At 37.6% G+C, this 18226-nt stretch overlaps 1 protein-coding gene across 5 annotated transcripts in view; it reads right to left on the reverse strand.

The window, feature by feature from the left end:
- The window catches only part of MLF1 (myeloid leukemia factor 1), a 36446-nt gene extending 20066 nt beyond the window's left edge, over positions 1-16380 (reverse strand). For 2 of the 5 annotated variants that reach the window (XR_009612158.2, XM_060639076.3), the window contains exon 1: positions 16200-16380. Coding sequence is in view for 4 of the 5 variants with exons in the window: in XM_060639076.3 (XP_060495059.1) it covers positions 16200-16246 (47 nt within the window). In the remaining variant the exon portion in view is untranslated. The remainder of the gene's footprint in view (positions 1-16199) is intronic. The other 3 variants (XM_060639079.3, XM_060639077.3, XM_060639078.3) reach the window with 2 other exon arrangements.
- Between the last annotated feature and the right edge of the window lie 1846 nt (positions 16381-18226).

Consider the following 18226-nt stretch of genomic DNA (forward strand, 5'->3'; position numbering starts at 1 on the left):
CTTATATGTTTTAAAATTAAGATTATAAAAGTTGGATATTATATTAGTTTAGTCAATGTAAGAAATTACCATAAATTTAGTGATTTAAAACAAAAAATTTACTTTCTGACAGTTCTGGAGGTCAGAAGCCCAGAATGGGTACCACTGGGCCAGAATCAAGGTGTTGACAGGGCTGCATTCTTTCTGCAGGCTCTAGGGGGAAATCTGTTTCTTTCCTGTCTCTTCAATCTTCTAGAAACTGCCCATGTTCTCTGGCTTGTGGCCCTTCCTTCCATTTTCAAAGCCAGCAACAAAGCATCTTTAAATCTCTCTAACTCTTCTACATTCAAAGAACGCTTGTGATTAAACTGAGCCCACCTGGGTAATAAAGGTTACTCTCTTAAGGTTACTGTAAGGTGATTAATAACCTTAATTTCATCTGTAATCTTTTTTTTCAACGTTTTTTTTTTTTTTTTTTTTTTTTTTTTTTTTTTTATTTTTGGGACAGAGAGAGACAGAGCATGAACGGGGGAGGGGCAGAGAGAGAGGGAGACACAGAATCGGAAACAGGCTCCAGGCTCCGAGCCATCAGCCCAGAGCCTGACGCGGGGCTCGAACTCACGGACCGCGAGATCGTGACCTGGCTGAAGTCGGAGGCTTAACCGACTGCGCCACCCAGGCGCCCCTTCATCTGTAATCTTAATTCCCTTGTCACATAAAATAACATATTTACAAATTCTGGGGACTAGGACATGGACGTCTTTGGAAGGAAGGGCCACCCAGGCGCCCCTTCATCTGTAATCTTAATTCCCTTGTCACATAAAATAACATATTTACAAATTCTGGGGACTAGGACATGGACGTCTTTGGAAGGAAGGGACGTATTCTAAATACTTCAGATATAGTCCAGATATAGTCCTAAAATCACAGTATTTAAAACAATTTCCAACTGTTCCTCCTAGTCTGCATAAAATAGTCTCAGAAGATTAAAATGCTAGAAAATACAGCCTGTGATTAACCTGGCACTAGAATGCTGGGATTTCTATGACTGATGATTAAGATAGTAATACAGAATATAAACCTAAGTTATGACAAGTCAATAGAGATCTTGAAAGCATTAGCTCCTGAAGTACACTCCAATGGTAGCATTCTCTCGGCACTAAATGGCCTAATTTGTAATTATTATTTCCTCTTATAATTCAAGGTGACTTTTGATGTCCTTTCTTAAGACTACTAAATGATCACATGGGGCACCTGGGTGGCTCAGTTGGTTAAGCATCCATTCGGCTCAGGTCATGATCTCGCAGTTCGGGAGTTCGAGCCCTGTGTCGGGCTCTGTGCTGACAGCTCAGAGTCTGGAACCTGCTTGGGATTCTGTGTCTCCATTTCTCTCTGCCCCTTCCCCACTTGTGCTCTGTCTCTCTCAAAAACAAATAAACATTAAAAAAGATTTTAATAAAAGACTACTAAATGATCACAAAGTTTTAAAAAAAAAAGTAAATAAGAACAAAATCCATACTGATGAAAATTACTTTCTGTTCTTAATGTAGCAAAGTAAGTCATCTACTATACTTCCCCTCCCTACCCAACCCAACTCCTGATACTCTTTGAGCTACTGTCTTCTTCCCTTTAGCACTTAAAATCTTCCAATAGTCATCTATACTTGTATCCTTTACTTCCTTGTAGCTTTATTTTTTTACAAATGCCTCTTTCCTTCCCTTCACTTTCACATTAAAACGCCAAGGATTCCCTCAACCTTCCTTCCAATTACTGAAACCCAAAGGTCATTCCGGTTCCTTGAATACTCAGCAGCATATCTAACTTTGGAGACTTGTTTGATAAATGTCTCCTTTAAATTCTCCTTTGATTGCACATTTTCCTTCTCACCCTTGACAGAGCTTCCAGAGAGTCAAACGTAACTAGCGTGTCAAGATGTTGACACGCTCAGCCTTGAAGCAGCTGGGTGGGACCCAAGCCTGCCAAAGCCACTGGCGCGGGTTACTTCCGGCTTCCATCAGACTTTCCTTCTTCTACCCCAAGGTGCTTTGCAAATATTTTCTAATTGTATATGACATTAAAATGTTGAAAAGTACCATCTCCTAAAGACATATAGTCCCCGACTTATGATGGCTGGACTGACGATTTTTGGAATCACAATGGTGTGAGAATGCTATGCATTCAGTAGAAGCTGCCCTTCGAATTTTGATCCTTTCCCGGACTAGCAACACGTGGTACCATACTCTCTAGTGATGCTGAGCAGCAGCAGCAGCAGCTTCAGCTCCCAGTCAGCCTTACAATCACGAAGGCAAACAACCTGTACACTGAGACCCATCATGTACCCATACAACCATTCCATTTTTCATTTTCAGTACAGGATTCAATAAATTACATGAGATATTCAACAGTTTATTGTAAAATAGGCTTTATATTAGTTGATTTTGCCCAACTGTAGGCTAATGCAAGTGTTCGGAGCACATTAAAATAGGGGAGGCTAAACTATGGTGTTCAGTGGGTTAGGTGTAGGAAATGTATTTTCAAATTACACTATTTTCAATTTACAGTGGGTTTATGAGGATGTAATTCCACTGTAAATTGAGGGAGAGCTGTACTTTCTCTAAGCTTTACCCTTTATCCATTCTTGTTTTTTTCTGGCTTCTGTGGGACTATTCCTTTTAACTTGAACATTCTTAAAAATCACGGGAGGTACTTATTAAAATGCAGAGTCCTGAAACATACACCCAAGGATTTTTGATTTATTGTATCTGGGGCATGGCCCAATAACCTGCATTTAAGCAAGGATTTCTATTAACTCTAATGCAGACATTCCAAGAACCTCACATGAACACTAATTAAACACTAATCTATCCTCTTCAACCATTTCATCAGGAACTTCTAAGTTCAATTTCTGCTTGTTTTGATACAAATGGTCTCCATTTATTTTACAAATATTTGCTGAATACCTATGTAAAAGGCACTGTGCCAGGCAGTGGGGATAGAGAGCTGATCTTTGTAGGGCTAAAGCCAATTTTCAACTTCATATTGGCCAAGACATTGTAATACTTTCCAAAATACTCAGGAGTATAAATTACAAATGATAAAGTAATTATTGGACATTTTCCTATTTCTATCCTGGTAAGTCTTTAACCTAACATTTCCAACACTTTTTCCTTAGCCTTTCCCCCCCAACTTTTTCCTTTCTTCCTCTTTACGTCCCTGTTTCTATTAAAGGCACAGTCATTATTCTCCAAGTCGTCCAAACTCAAAACTTCAGGAATGGGCTGGATGTTAGTTGGGTTTTTTATCTGTCCTGTGCGAGCTTCAAGAGACGAAAAGGGTGAACTCTGGTTCCATAGGAAGAATAAAGAAGATGGCAAGTGCCATCAATCTCCCTCTACCAAGAAAAGCTGAGGTTGGTTTGCTTCTTAATTATCATTACTTCTTGAATTTTACTATTTCTTTTCTGGATTCTAACATCTATTAATTTGACCACAGTAAATTTTTAGTAGTCATGTCTAGATTTCTTTCTCACTCAAACAATGGGCATCTGGGCACACAAATCTGACCATTTCTCATCACTAGTTTGAGGATGTTGCTTCATTATCTTCCTTACTTAGTGTTAAGAGAAGTCTGATGACAATCTGGTTCTCGTTCTTTCTAAGGGAGCTATACTCTCTGGAAGGTCTATGATTCTTTATATATTTTTTAATGTATCAAAATTACATTATTATTGGTCCAGGTATAGAATTTAAAAAATATATCCTGTCAACCCTCAAATTTCCCTTTTCAATATGTGTTCTAAGGATTTCAGTATTTTGTTAGTTTCAGAAATTGCTCTCAACATATTTCTTTGCATACTTGCCATTCTATCCATTCCTTCCTTGTAGAACCTTGAACCCTCTGTGATTTTGTCCTGAATATTGGAAGAAATCCCTTGGCTCAGTTTCCCATGTTACTAGTCTTTGTGAAAATTCTCCTTATCTCATTTTTGTTCATTTTAAGATCAAAAATTCAATTTCTGGTATCTCTGGTTATTTTTAAATGACTGCACTATCCTCTGACATATGTAAAGTTTTTCACATTCAATACATTTCAACCTCTTATCAACTGCCTTTCCATACTTCAGACACTAGAAAGCTTAAGACTTGGGGTACCTAGGCGGCTTAGTTGGTTAAGTGTCCAACTCTTGGTTTTGGCTCAGGTCATGATCTCATGGTTTGTGAGTTTGAGCCCTGCATCGGGTTCTGTACTGACAGCGTGAAGCCTGCTTGGAATTCTCTCTCCCTCTCTCTCTGACCCCACCTTGCTCTCTCCTCTCTCTCAAAATAAATAAATTAAAAAAAAAAAAAATATATATATATATATATATATATATATGAAAGCTTAAGACAATTTTGTGGACTCTACAGCAAAGTTTCTGGATTTAGGTTCTGCCACTTATGGGCCATTATCTGAGAATTGGAAGGTAGAAGTGCAAAAGAGTCTGTATGTACTATTCTCTTTTTTGGTACTCATGATCACAGAAGTACACAGTCTTTCCGTAGCAGTGTTAGCAGAACTCCAAGTGTCTGATCACTAGAGTTTATGAGTATTGGGGAACAGGAAAGGGAAATCCATTTTGCCAGTATGGGTCTTAGCAGGGACACCATGGCTTTGCAGCCAGCAGCAGTAGCAGCAGCCTTCCAATTCAATAATTCCTAATGGGAGAATTGGCTATTACGCCCTTGGTGGTCTAGATCTGTGACTTGGCTTTAGGAGTCATTCTTGAAAGTTTAATCTAGAGTCTGTTTCTTAAGCCATCACAACGATTCTCTAAGCTGTTTAATGTCCTGTAATAAATTCTTCCTAAAGTTTCTTCCTAAAGTCACCAGAGTAAATTTGCTTTCTGCAGCTGAACTAATGTAGGTATTTACTTTCGTCAGCTTTAATCCCATTCCAGCACTTCTAAGTAGTATTGACTATTCAAACTATTTTATCATTTTTCTTTTAAGTACTCTTCACTATCTTCTTTTCTACTTTCTTTCCCTCAAAAAGAAGGCATAGGTTACCATTATTGAGAGTCAATGGAGACATTTTTTAAAAATTCATGCTAAAAATAGTCTTGTTATTTGTGAAAGCCTTCTTTATAAGTAGACTATTGGAAACAAAATAACATACAGAAAAGATTGCTTGTCTTTTCCACTAGATTAAAAGCTTCTTGAGGAAAAGGAACAGATCTCTCTTGTTCACTCCCTGTCCAAAATTACCTAGCACACAGAGGTTTCTTTACTGATGGAACAATAATGAAAAACGGATAGGAAAAGTCATTAAAAAACTTTTCAGCACTTCTAAAAAGAATTTAAATGGAATATTATGCAACCTTTAAAAAAGCAAGGCAGATGTTTATGTGCTGACATGGAAGGATTAGCAAGATATACAGTATACTTCCATTAGCAAGATATGTAGTATACCTCCATTTGTACAAGAAGTTCATGCATATATGCTTATAAATATATAGCATATATCCCTGGGAAGCAATGCAGCCAACTGGTTACAGTGGTTGCATGCAGGGAGGGTAACAAAGGACCAGAGGTGAGAGGGAGTCCTTTTTTTCCCTGGTCTCAATAAGCCATGTTATTGAAGGACAACACATACGGAAAAGTGCACATATCATAAGCATAAAATTTACTGAGATTTTTCCCCATCTTAACCATTTTTAAACACACAGTTTAGTGTTAAGTATATTCACATCATTGTGAGGAGGGAGTCTTTTGTCCATGTATTCTATACATTTTGAGTTTTTGCCAAAAGCATGTATTACATATTCCAAAAACACCTTTTTGAAAATGCAAAGCACCTACTTTATAAAATAAGGTATTAATTACCAAATGTTGGATGTTACTGAATTTTAAGATTTAAAAAGTTTTAAAAAGTTTTAAAAAGTCTTATAGTGCATACGTAAATATGGAAAATTGATATGAGAAAAGACTTCTGTAATTCCAAATCAAATGAAAATGTTCACTCCAGGCTGTATAAATGCGTTTTTCTTTCTTAATAGTACTAAAGCTTATCTCTTGGCAAATCCCACTAAAATGCTGTAAAATAAAGTATGCCAATTTATCTTATTCTGTGAAAACCCTAAAGTTATTAACTTGTCAAAGTTTATGGTGAGATGCTGTTAAATTTTGTGTAATAAATTAATATTTCCCAGATGTTATTAATTAGGCATTAGTTTTAAAAATATGCTAAGGCAGAAACTGTACTCCAAAACAATATGTAGTTGTGAGGCCTTTTTGCTTTAATTAAACTTGGGACATAATTCCAGAAAATGAATGTAGAAATTTATTACACAGAATGTTGTGAATGATTGATTCTACCATATACGGTGCAAAGGTGAGTGTTTTTAACTTATCTAAAGGATTTTTACTGTGCTTAAGTAAATTAGATCACTGCTTTGCAGTTCAGAAACACAACATCTAAGCAGTGAAGTTTTACTAAAAATAACAAGGTGTCAATAATCCCATAATCACAATTTAATCTTCTCAGAAAGCAGTGCCATTGCCCAGCTACACTTGATAATATTACAAAATATTAAAAATAAAAAGATGAGGAGCGCCTGGCTGGCTCAGTCAGGAGAGTGTGTGGCTCTTGATCTTGGGGTTAAGTTTGAGCCCCATGCTGGGTATGGGTAGAGATTACTTAAAAATAAAATCTTAAAGGGGTGCCTGGGTGGCTCAGTTGGTTAAGCGTCCGACTTCAGCCCGGGTCACGATCTCGCGGTCCGTGAGTTCAAGCCCCGCGTCGGGCTCTGGGCTGATGGCTCAGAGCCTGGAGCCTGCTTCCGATTCTGTCTCCCTCTCTCTCTGCCCCTCCCCCGTTCATGCTCTGTCTCTCTCTGTCTCAAAAATAAATAAACGTTAAAAAAAATTTTAAAAAATAAAATAAAGTCTTAAAAATAATAAGTAATAAATATTGTCTACATGAACCTATACGGAGGTTATATATGAGAGTATTTCCAGACTGTTTTATTCTACAGATCTGTTTATTCTTGCCCAATATCAAATGAGTAAAGAGACAGTTAAACAGAAAAATATAGCAGAAAAATAGCAGATCCTTTACATACCTTACCAACATGGTAATTTCCAACCATCTCTGCATTAGGACCACTGCTGGTCTAGATGATTGATAACCACTTTACAAAACATGTTTGGCAAATCCATATGCTAAAAAATTGTAACATGTTAGTACTCTTACTTCTCCATTTACTCTCCTGCCATAACTCTCTTACCCTTTACATACCGATCCACTTGGTAACACTGCTCTATTTTCCAGCCTCTTCCTTGCTCACTGACAAATTTTATGCAAAGTCCTAAAAGAAAGTGTTTTTTCCAGTGTGTGCAGGTTAAGGTTACTCTTAATGAAACAGAATACAAAAAATTTTTACAGGAAAATTAAACTATTCTTAACCAAATCAGTAAATGAATCGCTCAGGATGAATAGTCGTTTTAGATAAATGATAGGTAGTAACTTAAAAAACACAGTTGTACCAAATTCACTCAGAAAGTAAAATAAAATGAAGACCCCAGACATTAGCTTTATTTAGATAGTATACATATTTCATCCTTTCCAACTAAAAACACACTAACATAATAAGAAACAAACAAGTAAAGATATCATACATACAATGCAGGAAAATATCATAAATAAGGTAATTTTTCCATGAATTCTTGTGGCATTTTTAGTTTGGGATTTGTGTCTTATTGATAAGAGTGATAGGCACAGAAAATTAGAGACTACTATTCCTAAATTTTCCACCTGTTAAGGATTTCAGAATCACTATTTTAACAGTATAGGCAACTAGCATTATAAGGAAGTTGTAACAATTTAAAAATTAAATACATCAATTGTATACAATGAGCACCTTAGGTTTTAACACAATGGAGAGCAGAAAGGGAGTTGTTTTATGCTTCAAAAAACAAGATATGAAGATCAAGTTAAGTTCATAATTAAAGAATCAGAATTTGGTGTCTGGATCTTCCACTTTTTACTTAAAAGAACAGAGTTTCAAGTCGTTTTTTTTTTAAACATTTATTTATTTTTGAGAGACACAGAGAGCAAGTGGGGGAGGGGCAGAGAAAGAGGGAGACATAGAATCCGAAGCAGGCTCCAGGCTCCCAGCTGTCAGCACATAGCCCAACACGGGGCTCGAACTGATGAGCCGTGAGATCATGACCTGAGCCGAAGTCAGCCGCTTAACAGACTGAGCCACCCAGGTGCCCCAAGTTTCAAGTAGTTCTAAGACTCATAAATGAGTTGTCTAAGAAACGATTTTCTAATTCTTAGCTCAAAATCTAGGTTATTCCAAAATATTTCATATCTAGATGATACTTAATGTCAGATGATACCAAGTAATTGGAATTCTTTTAATTTTATTACATGTGATATGGTACTGTGTTTATGTTAGATGACCATATTTTTCAGAAATGTATTTGGAAATACATAGGGGTTAGATGACAAGAAATCTGAATTTGCTTTACAATACATTAGAGACACCAGCAGCAATAGAGACAGATAAAGCAGGTATAAATTTTGAAATTCTGGGTGACAAATACACAGAATTGCTTTTTAAGTTTTTTTAAGTTTATTTATTTTAAGAGAGAGGGTGAGTAGGAGAGGGGCAGAAAGAGATAGAGAGAGAGAGAGAGAGAGAGAGGGAGAGAGAATCCCAAGCAGGCTCCACACTGTCAGCACAAAGCCCATCTCGGGGCTCAATCCCATGAACTGTGCATAATCATGACCTGAGCAGAAAATCAAGAGTCAGATGCTTAACTGACTGAGCCACCCAGGTGCCCCAATACACAGTATTGTTATACTTCTGTAGTATGTGTTTGAAATTTTTCATTAAAAAAAATCTTAGAAGAACAAAAAGAAAAAGAACTATGTGGAGTTAAAGGATTTCACACTACCTGATGTTTTAAAGTGGATGATCCAAAAGACAGTCCTTTTGCTTAGAGCTCTATATTCACTGGATATTTACAGCTTAGAACATGAGTACAAGTGTAGATATTAAAATATTCATTCTTATTAATATGCAGTCACTTGAGAAAACCAGTCAACTTTCCCTTTAGATATGTGGATGAGCTTGAACTGCAATGAAGAAAAATACTTCAGGGGTGCCTGGCTGGCTCAGTTGGTTAAGAGTACGACTCTTGATTTTGGCTCAGGTCATGAGCTTGTGGTTCACGGGACTGAGCCCGCCGTGGGGCTTTTTGAAGACAGCACAGAGCTCTTTGCAGACAGCACGGAGCCTGCTTGGGATTCTCTCTCCTTCTCTGCCCCTCTCCCACTCATGTGAGCACGCACTCTCTCAAAATAGCCTTAAAAAAAAAAAAAGAAAAATACTTCAGAGAATACTAGATTTTGTTCTGTGAATAAGTATTTAACAGCTATTATTTTCCTATAGAAACATAAAATTTAGTAAGATTTATTATTCTGATTGCATTATAATTGGGCTACAAATTCAATAACTAAATGTGGCTCATTTAATATGTTGTCCATATCTCTTTATTTAAATAAAGTAGATATATTTATATATAGAACAACTGTTAAAAACGTCTTTGTTTTTTGAGTGACATGAACAAAAGGCTGTCTGTTGGAAAAAGCATTAAGACAAAATTGGGCTCACAGTCTGGCTTTTGCACCTGTCCGAACCATTCAGGAAGAAATCTGGATGGGCCCTCCCTGAAGTGAGTTCAATTCTTGTCTACCCAGAACAGCAGCTGCTCAGATATAAGACTTTAAAAGGTCTCTTGTTCAACCTTAAATTCTTTTTTATTAAAGCCGAAATCTCTTGTGGTAGCAAGGAGCTATTTTATGATTTTAAAAATTAACCTAATGCAGAGTTTGTTTTCTCAGGTGAGAAGTCAATTGCTTTTCTATTTTTCTACCTATTCATATTATTCTCTTGAAAACTGATGTTTCATTCTAGGAAAATAAATTGGAAATATGATGAAGCCTTATAAAGTTCATATATTACAAACTGGTCATTTCATATACATAAACTAGTTTAAAGTAATAATTTGAAACGTGGTCAAAGATTTATACAAAGGGGCACCTGGGTGGCTCAGTCGGTTGAGCATCCAACTCTTGATTTTAGCTCAGGTCATGATCCCAGAGTCATGGGATCGAGCCCCATGTTGGGCTCCATGTTGAGTGTGGAGCATGCTTGAAATTCTCTCTGTTTCTTTCTCTTTCTCTCTCCCTCCACTCCCTCCCCAACTTGCGCTCTCTCTAAAATAAAATTTGAAAAATATTCTTTGTCCATCCACAGGATGCAATACTTTGCAGACACTAAATTCACGCTTTAAAGAATATCTAAAGACTAGGAAAATGATTGTGGTATATGTTAAGGAAAAGAGTGTATTTATGACCATAAAGCTTTGTTCTAATATTGGAAAATATTTTTCACATATGGAAAATGGAAATGAAATGCACCAAAATGATAGTAGCTAAAATCTTGGTTGCATGATTTCCTTTACCAAACCTTCTATAGTTTTCAGATTTTCCATGACGATACATTTTCATTTAAATAAGAAAAAATTTACTTATGCTATTATGATGGCCATACTACCTCTTTTAAGATTGCTAACACAAACCACAACCAAACAGAATGATGTTTGGCATCAAATGTACTTTTTCTACTTCATATTATTTATCTATCACAAGCTAGGAAAAATAAATTTTTGCCCCCTGACCAAAATTAACTTAACTCAGACTGGGAATAATTTCTTTTTTTTTTTTAGATTGGGAATAATTTCAACATAAAAGGCTTTTTTAAAAATATTTATTTTTGAGAGAGAGAGACAGAGACAGAGCATGAGCAGGGGAGGGGCAGAGAGAGAGGAAGACACAGAATCTGAAGCAGGCTCCAGGCTCCGAGCTGTCAGCACAGAGCCTGATGTGGGGCTTGAACTCACAGACCGCAAGATCATGACCTGAGCCAAAGTTGGAAGCTCAACCGACTGAGCCACCCAGGCGCCCCAAAAGGCTTTTTTTTAATGGATAACATATTTTACTTCAAAATAAGTTCCTGTTTTTAAGACTCTCTCTCTCTCAGGAATGTGTATATATATATATGTATATATATATATATATATATATATATATATATATATATATGGCCAGTTACAATTTTATTTGGCCAGTACAATAATATAGTAAAAAGGAATATATTTTTCTTTAAACATATGGGTCTCAGATAATTGACACGGCAGTTCCATTCATCAAGGGAATGCCTTCCTTCCACTATACACAGTGATGGTAAAAAAGTTATCAGCAGATTGTTACTGCTCTCTTGATAACAAAGAAATGTTCCCTAGTTCCAGTGAGGTATACAGGTCCATAAAGAAAATCCAAGTGATCCAAGTTTTAACACTAGAAATAATGCATATTACACTCAAAAGAGAATCTTGAGGGTTTGGGCCATGACTTCTACAAATTTATAATACAGTCCACAGCATTAGGCATATAATAGAAACCTAAGAAATATTTGAAGAATTAATTACATTTCCATAGGCAAGTCTTTATTTCCCCACTGTTTAGAAGCACAGTTTAAAATGGTGATGTGGCAGAAGCCTTTGATGTTAAAAGGGTTGTAGGAACGACTATGGCCTCTCCCATCCTTTAAGTATTCCCCTACTTCTGTGTGGATTTTTACAATGTTTACTGATAAAACCAAGCATTATATGATTAGATGCTACCAAATGCCATTTCTTGACCCAGCAACTATGTCATAATCATGTTATGCTCCTTAGCTCCTAATTCGATGGTTTGTACCTAATGAACCACAGAATGCCCCAAAAGTCTACCTTAGAAATCCTTTCAGTTCAAGGCTCATAGTGTCTCATTCCATCAAATATGATCTTAAAATCTGTGAAGTTCATTTATAATATCTATATTAAATATCTATATTAAAATATTTCTGAGAACAAACTTTTAGGTGCTAAAAATCACAATAGCTGTTAGGTCTTAACATAAAATGGGATCCTGAAAATCCAAACCTTAACCCAAACATTCATTGTTCACAAAAGCTTATTTAGAAAGGTGCTTTTGTTTTATTGCCTGTTTTATGACAATATTCTTATTCAAGAAAATATCAGTCAATGAAATGTCCATGGAATGTATTCACTTTCAACTCAGTGACTAAATCAAAGCCAGGGTTGGGCTGCCTGGGTGGCTCAGTTGGTTAAGCAGCCAACTCTTGATTTCAGCTTAGGTAATGATCTCACAGTTTGTGAGTTTGAGCACCATGTCAGACTCCATGATGACAGTGTGGAACCTGCTTAGGATTCTCTCTCTCCCTCCCTCTCTGCCCCTCCCTTGCTCACGCATGCTTACTCTCTCTCAAAAATAAACATTAAAAAAAAAAAAGTCAAAGCCTTCAACTTCCTTCAACTACCTCCAAAGAGCAAAACAATTTTTTTTATTTAAAGAGATTACAGATATGTAAGTTTTAGCTCTTACTGAGAGCAAAGAGATGGGAAGAAGTAACATCCTGTGAAAATATGTAGGAGTTCTTTGACCAAAGACTGGTCATAACACATATGGTGCCCTAAAGGAAAGGCTAACTATTTATTATTATTATTTATGTTTATTTATTTTTGAGAGACAGAGAGAGACAGAGCATGATGGGGGGGGGGGTGGGGAGGCAGAGAAAGAGGGAGACACAGAATCCGAAGCAGGCTTCGGGCTCCAAGCTGTCAGCACAGAGCACGACGTGGGGCTCGAACTCATGAACCGTAAGATCATGACATGAGCCAAAGTCGGATGCTCAATCGACTGGGCCACCAAGGCACCCCGAAAGGCTAACATTTACAATTAAAACTAAGGCCAATAGATTTGCCAACTTGTTTCTGAGCCTTTAATATCTAACGGCTGATATGTGGTAACATAGCTGTTCTTTGTAGACTTACATGATCAGAATTTCCTTCTGTAGTTCAGAAGATTCAAAGTTCATGTTTCTGCACAAAGTAGACCTATATACCAGATATATGTAAACTTCTGTACTAAATAATCAATGCTTTTAGAATACAGTATAGATGCCAAAACCCTTTTAACCTCAAATTAATTTTCCTGTCCATACATACGTATTTCTATTTCTTATTAAGCAAACATAAGTGAGAAGGGAAAGTGACATTCTTGAAAGCAAACTGCATGCCAGAAATGCCAGTTTTCAGCTTTTATGTTCTGACCCAAATTACAAGTATTATTCAGTTAAGAAGGAACAGCAATTTTCACTGAATTTCAGTTTTGCAACATCAGATATTCCCCCCTAAAAAAGTTCCAAATAAAACACTAAGCTTCAACATATCACTTTTAAAGTTTCCTTCTAATTTTCTCATGAAACATTTAAGACACACCATTTATAGTAAACATTGAAAATGAACATATTTGGAGGCACCTGGGTGGCTCAGTCAGTTAAGCGTCTGACTCTTGATTTCAGCTCAGGCCATGATCTCAAGATCATGAGATCAAGCCCTGAGTCAGGCTCCACGCTGGGCACGAGCCTGCTTAAGATTCTCTCTCTATCCCCACTCTCTCTTGCACTCTCTCTAAAAAATTAAAAAATTAAAAAAATTAAAATGAACATATTTGAATCAAGACTATAGATTTTAATCGTTTTTTTAACTCAAATCTTTTAAACATTTGACAATTTGATTACAGTATTTTACCAGTCTCAAATTATTTAATAATTCTAATTTTATATCCAAAAAGTATTTTTTGTTTGCTCACTTTTGAATAATTAGCAAATTAGACTGTGTGCTTATATTGGTATCCTTGATACTGAACTAATGGTTATTTAGACAATGGTAGTGTTCAAAGTAGGGAGTGTCAACATCAACAACAGCATATGTTGAATGCAAATACTTTCAGCAATCAGCTAAATACCAGATTAACTACAAAACAGTGTAAAAGGACACCAGATTATCATTAAACAATATTTACTGAATACTTTCTACATGTCAGACATTAAATTGGCACAAAGGACCCCAATGACACATAATGTTAGTAATAGGGCTAATATTTGTACAAAAGATGGTGGGCATAGAACCTTTCTGGGTTAAGGTCAGTGGATGATTTGATAAGGAGTCTGCCATCTTTATGAATTCCTTATGTTTGACTTATATTGAGTAATGGATATTCATTTTGTTTGGGGTGGGGGTCAAGGGGACGTGTCAAATGACAGATTACTGGAAATAAATAGGAACTCACATTCTCTTTCTTCTTTACTCCCCTACCCACCCAATTATGTTTACTCTTTATATAGTTAAATGTGGAGCAACAAAATTATAAGCATGCATCTATTTTATAAAGTTAATTACAATAGTTTTATCCTCAATTTATATGAAACGGCTGCCTGCATTTGAAAAAGTCTATGGAGAGCTATAACTGACGGTCCTTTCCATCCTAAGCATGGAGAAGAGTGTTCTTTGATGTATGCCTACTATTTGTGATCTGTTACTATTTCTGACCCTGACTCTTGGGTTCATTGCTTTTGCTCAGACAGTTACCCAAGAGTTTAAATTACACTTTTGCGAGACGTTTTAAAGAAGGTACTAATTATACACTCATGGTTTAGTTAAGGCCATTGCTCTTTTTGATATAATCAAGGACATAATACAACTCAAAAGTTGTCTACCATAATCTTCTTAACTGTTACCCATTGTACTGCTGTCACAATCACTTAGGAACCATTTCAACAGCTCAACTAATCTATGGATATATTTAGTCCCTATTCTCAGAGGCTTTTACAAAAGCAAATCATAATATAGCACAAAATTTAAAATTTGTTAAAATGACATTAATTGTAAATGTCCCAACAGCTCCCAAACAAGTTAACTACAACAGCACAATAAATTTGCCTGAATCCATACACTCCTTAATTTTAATGAATAATCTTTAGAATAAAATATTAATCATTATATTTTTCTATGTTAATCATTTCATCTTTTTTACCATTAATTATCCTTTCAATTATTATTTTCATGTTATTTGGTTTGAAATATTACTAACACATTTAAGCCACCATGATATTTTTTTTAAAAAACAATGAAACAATCTATGTAGTAAACTGTCAACATTTTAAACTTAAAAAATGTCTCCAAGTTGCATAAAGAATTTAATTGATTAAAATAAATTAGGACACCAAGTCAAAATTCAAACTGGCAAAACATTTGGGCAAAAAAGTATCACAAATCATCCTGTCTTGGGAATTCAACTAGATTGTACTACTTTTATATAATCGCCAAAGGAAGAACTAAAAAAACCCACAGGCAACCTACCCACCCCCAAGAAAACTACATTATAATGAAGTAACTAAGTTCTGGATGCCTTCTTCCTAAGGCATCACATTAATTCACTTGGGACTGTCCACAGGGTTGATGCTTGTTTACCTGCGGTGTTAAATGCACCCTCTGCTTCCCTGTCCTATTTGCACTTTGACAGAAAAAGGAGTCCCTTTACAAACAAGCCTAGCTTTGTGACAAAGCAAGCAGAAACAAACCAAACAGTGAACATGGCAACTTCCAACCACTCCGTGGTGAGGGACAGCATAACTCTCCAACTTTCTTGTGCTCTCATAAACACATACTATGAAAAATGCTATTTTAAAAATGTTTCCCTTTACAAACAATTGTCATCTTGTAAGACATTCCCTGCCCCTCATTTGGGATCGAAACAGGTGTGAAAAGGGTCCTCTAAGCATAATTCTCACCAGAAATTCCACCTAAACGGCAGTTACCGTCACCTGCAAAGCTCTGCGGCTGCCAAGGCGGACCTCTGAACGCGGGAACTCGCTGGGGCACCCGAAGTCCAGTGCCAGGGGCCGGCTCGCACCTCTCCCCACCTCACGCCCCCAAATCCTTGTCTCTCCTCCCTCGCACGTCCCCAAGTCCTCTCCCTCCCCACGGCCCCCCAATCTTCTCCCCCCATACACCCCCAAGTCTTCCTCTCTCTCCCCCAAGCCCCCCCAATTCTTCTCTCCCCAATCTCCCACACCCCTAAATTCTCTTCTCCCTTCCCTCTCACGCCCTCGAGTCCTTTTCTTCTCCAGACCGCCTCCCGGAGTTAAATTCCCTCTCGTCCTCTTCAGAGTTTTAACTCGCTCTTGTCCCTTAAAATAGCTCCCTTCAAGATCCCTGAATTCCCGCTCAACCGTGGGCTCCCGCCCCTCCCTCCCCACTCACGAGAAAAAGGGATCATCCTCAAAGCTGCTGCTCAGCATCCCGAACATCCCGGCTCCGTCACGGGCGGCGGCGGACGCGGACAGGTTGGAAAAGGATGTAACTCGCCGCGGCCGCGACCCGAGCCAGCCTTCCCCACACAGTCAACGCTTCTCTCCCGGCTGCGAAGGCGGTGCCCGCCGGGAAAGGCGGTGCATGACGCCGAGCTGCTTTCCCATTGGATGCTGTTATCTTGACGTCACCAAGACGAGGCGTGGAACAATGCGCCGTTGCCATGGCAACTGTAGTCAACACAGTGGAGGCGAGAGGTTTGGCTTCCCTCCAGTCAGGCAGCCCTTCATGAAGACTCCTGAGGGACGAGATAGCTTGTTCCTTGGAACAAGGAACACAAAAATTAGACCACTCTCTGTGACCTTGGGCAAATCGTCCTCGGCATTTGGGCTGGATGGCTTCCAAAGATCCATTCACTTGCTGCATTTTGTGATCCACAGGAGTCCTATGCAAAAACACTGTGGTAGTTGGTCAAAAGCTGGGCACAAATAATGAGAAAAAATGTGCAACAAGTTTTTGAGTACAGTTAATAAATAATGTACTCAGTGCTTGAAAGAAATGAGACTTATCAAGTTTCACAAACTTATTTGCCTTTTGTGAGTCTAAAATTCAACAAAGCAATATTTCCCAAAGTGGGAATGCTTGTTATATGTAGATATGGCATTTCAAAAGAAGATGAGAGAGTTGCTCTCGTTTTGGTCTTCTTTCCAGTCTCCATTTCAAGGCACAAGTCTCACTCTGCTACTAATATGTCTTTAATACGTCTCCAGAATTCCTTAACCTAACAGAGTAGACCCAGTCATAAGGCCTGAAGCAAGCCCCCATATCCAACTAAAATTCCAGTACTATATAGTTTTGTTTTAATTGTATCTACATGTGAACCTTCTGTTTATGGCAAAGGAAAATGGTTTTAAATTTAAAACAGTGCAATACATTAATAACTAGTGTCTACAAATGTAACTGAAAAAGTGAGCTAACTTAAAGAAATAATACAGGTGGGATTTGGACATGGTGCAGGGGAAGGATGTAGGACAGTGGTACTCACATTACTGAGTTTTGGAAAACACTGTCCTGAGACCTTCCACTAGTCTAAAGGCAGGTGGAAGAGAAGGTAGAAGAAAAAGAGGACATTAAAGAAAGTGAAGAATGATAAGAGTATAAGAAGCGATGCACTTTGTATGTCTACCTTAAATACAGTGCGCACCCCAGACTCTTTAGGGGGCTGTTCTGTGGAGACAGAGGGCCATCCAGGGCTCCACAGGGCTTCCTGGGACCAGGCCAGAGAGGTGGCACTCTTCCAGCATGAGGAAGCATGCAGGACCTGATTTGGAGGTGGCAGGAGTGCTCAGAGGTTATTTTGGGAGCTGGAAATTTAATCCTTTGGACCTCTTACCTCCCCACCTTTAGCCAAGTTCGCTGGCAGCCTCCTTTTCCTGAGACTGGTGGTGTGAGGTAGGGCAGATTTTACGCTGTCCAAGTTAAGATAGCGTAGCCCTTCCAGGAAGAGGATATTTTCTTCTCCTCTGGCCTCAGAATGAAGTTCAAAGAGCACATACATGTTAGAGATTTTATAAATTAGTTTCACGGTAAAAAAAAATGTTTTAGAAGACTTGAAATTATTTTCTCTTTAAAATAGTACAACCCAAGATGTTAAGGAGGGACAGGGTTTTTAAAAATCTAAAAACAAAAACCCCCTTAAATGAAATGGGGTAGATTATTGGTGATAAATGATAGTAAGTATTAAAATAGCTTTGGATTAAAGTCGAATAAAGCTACTTGGAGGAAAAATTTCCCCCTTGTTTCCACTGGGGTTTTCCTTAGGCCCACATTGTTAAAACATGAAAGCTTTATTCCAGGCACAGGTTAGTGACAGAGTTACCTGGAGATCCAAAAAGCAATTTGGGCCTAATAGCAAATGCTTAAAAAAAACATAATAATAATGGAGAAGAGTTGAAGCTGAAGAGACCTCATAGTTTCAG

The sequence above is a fragment of the Panthera onca genome, chromosome C2 (genome assembly GCF_046562875.1).
Source record: "Panthera onca isolate mPanOnc1 chromosome C2, mPanOnc1 haplotype 2, whole genome shotgun sequence".
NCBI classification, from domain to species: domain Eukaryota; kingdom Metazoa; phylum Chordata; class Mammalia; order Carnivora; family Felidae; genus Panthera; species Panthera onca.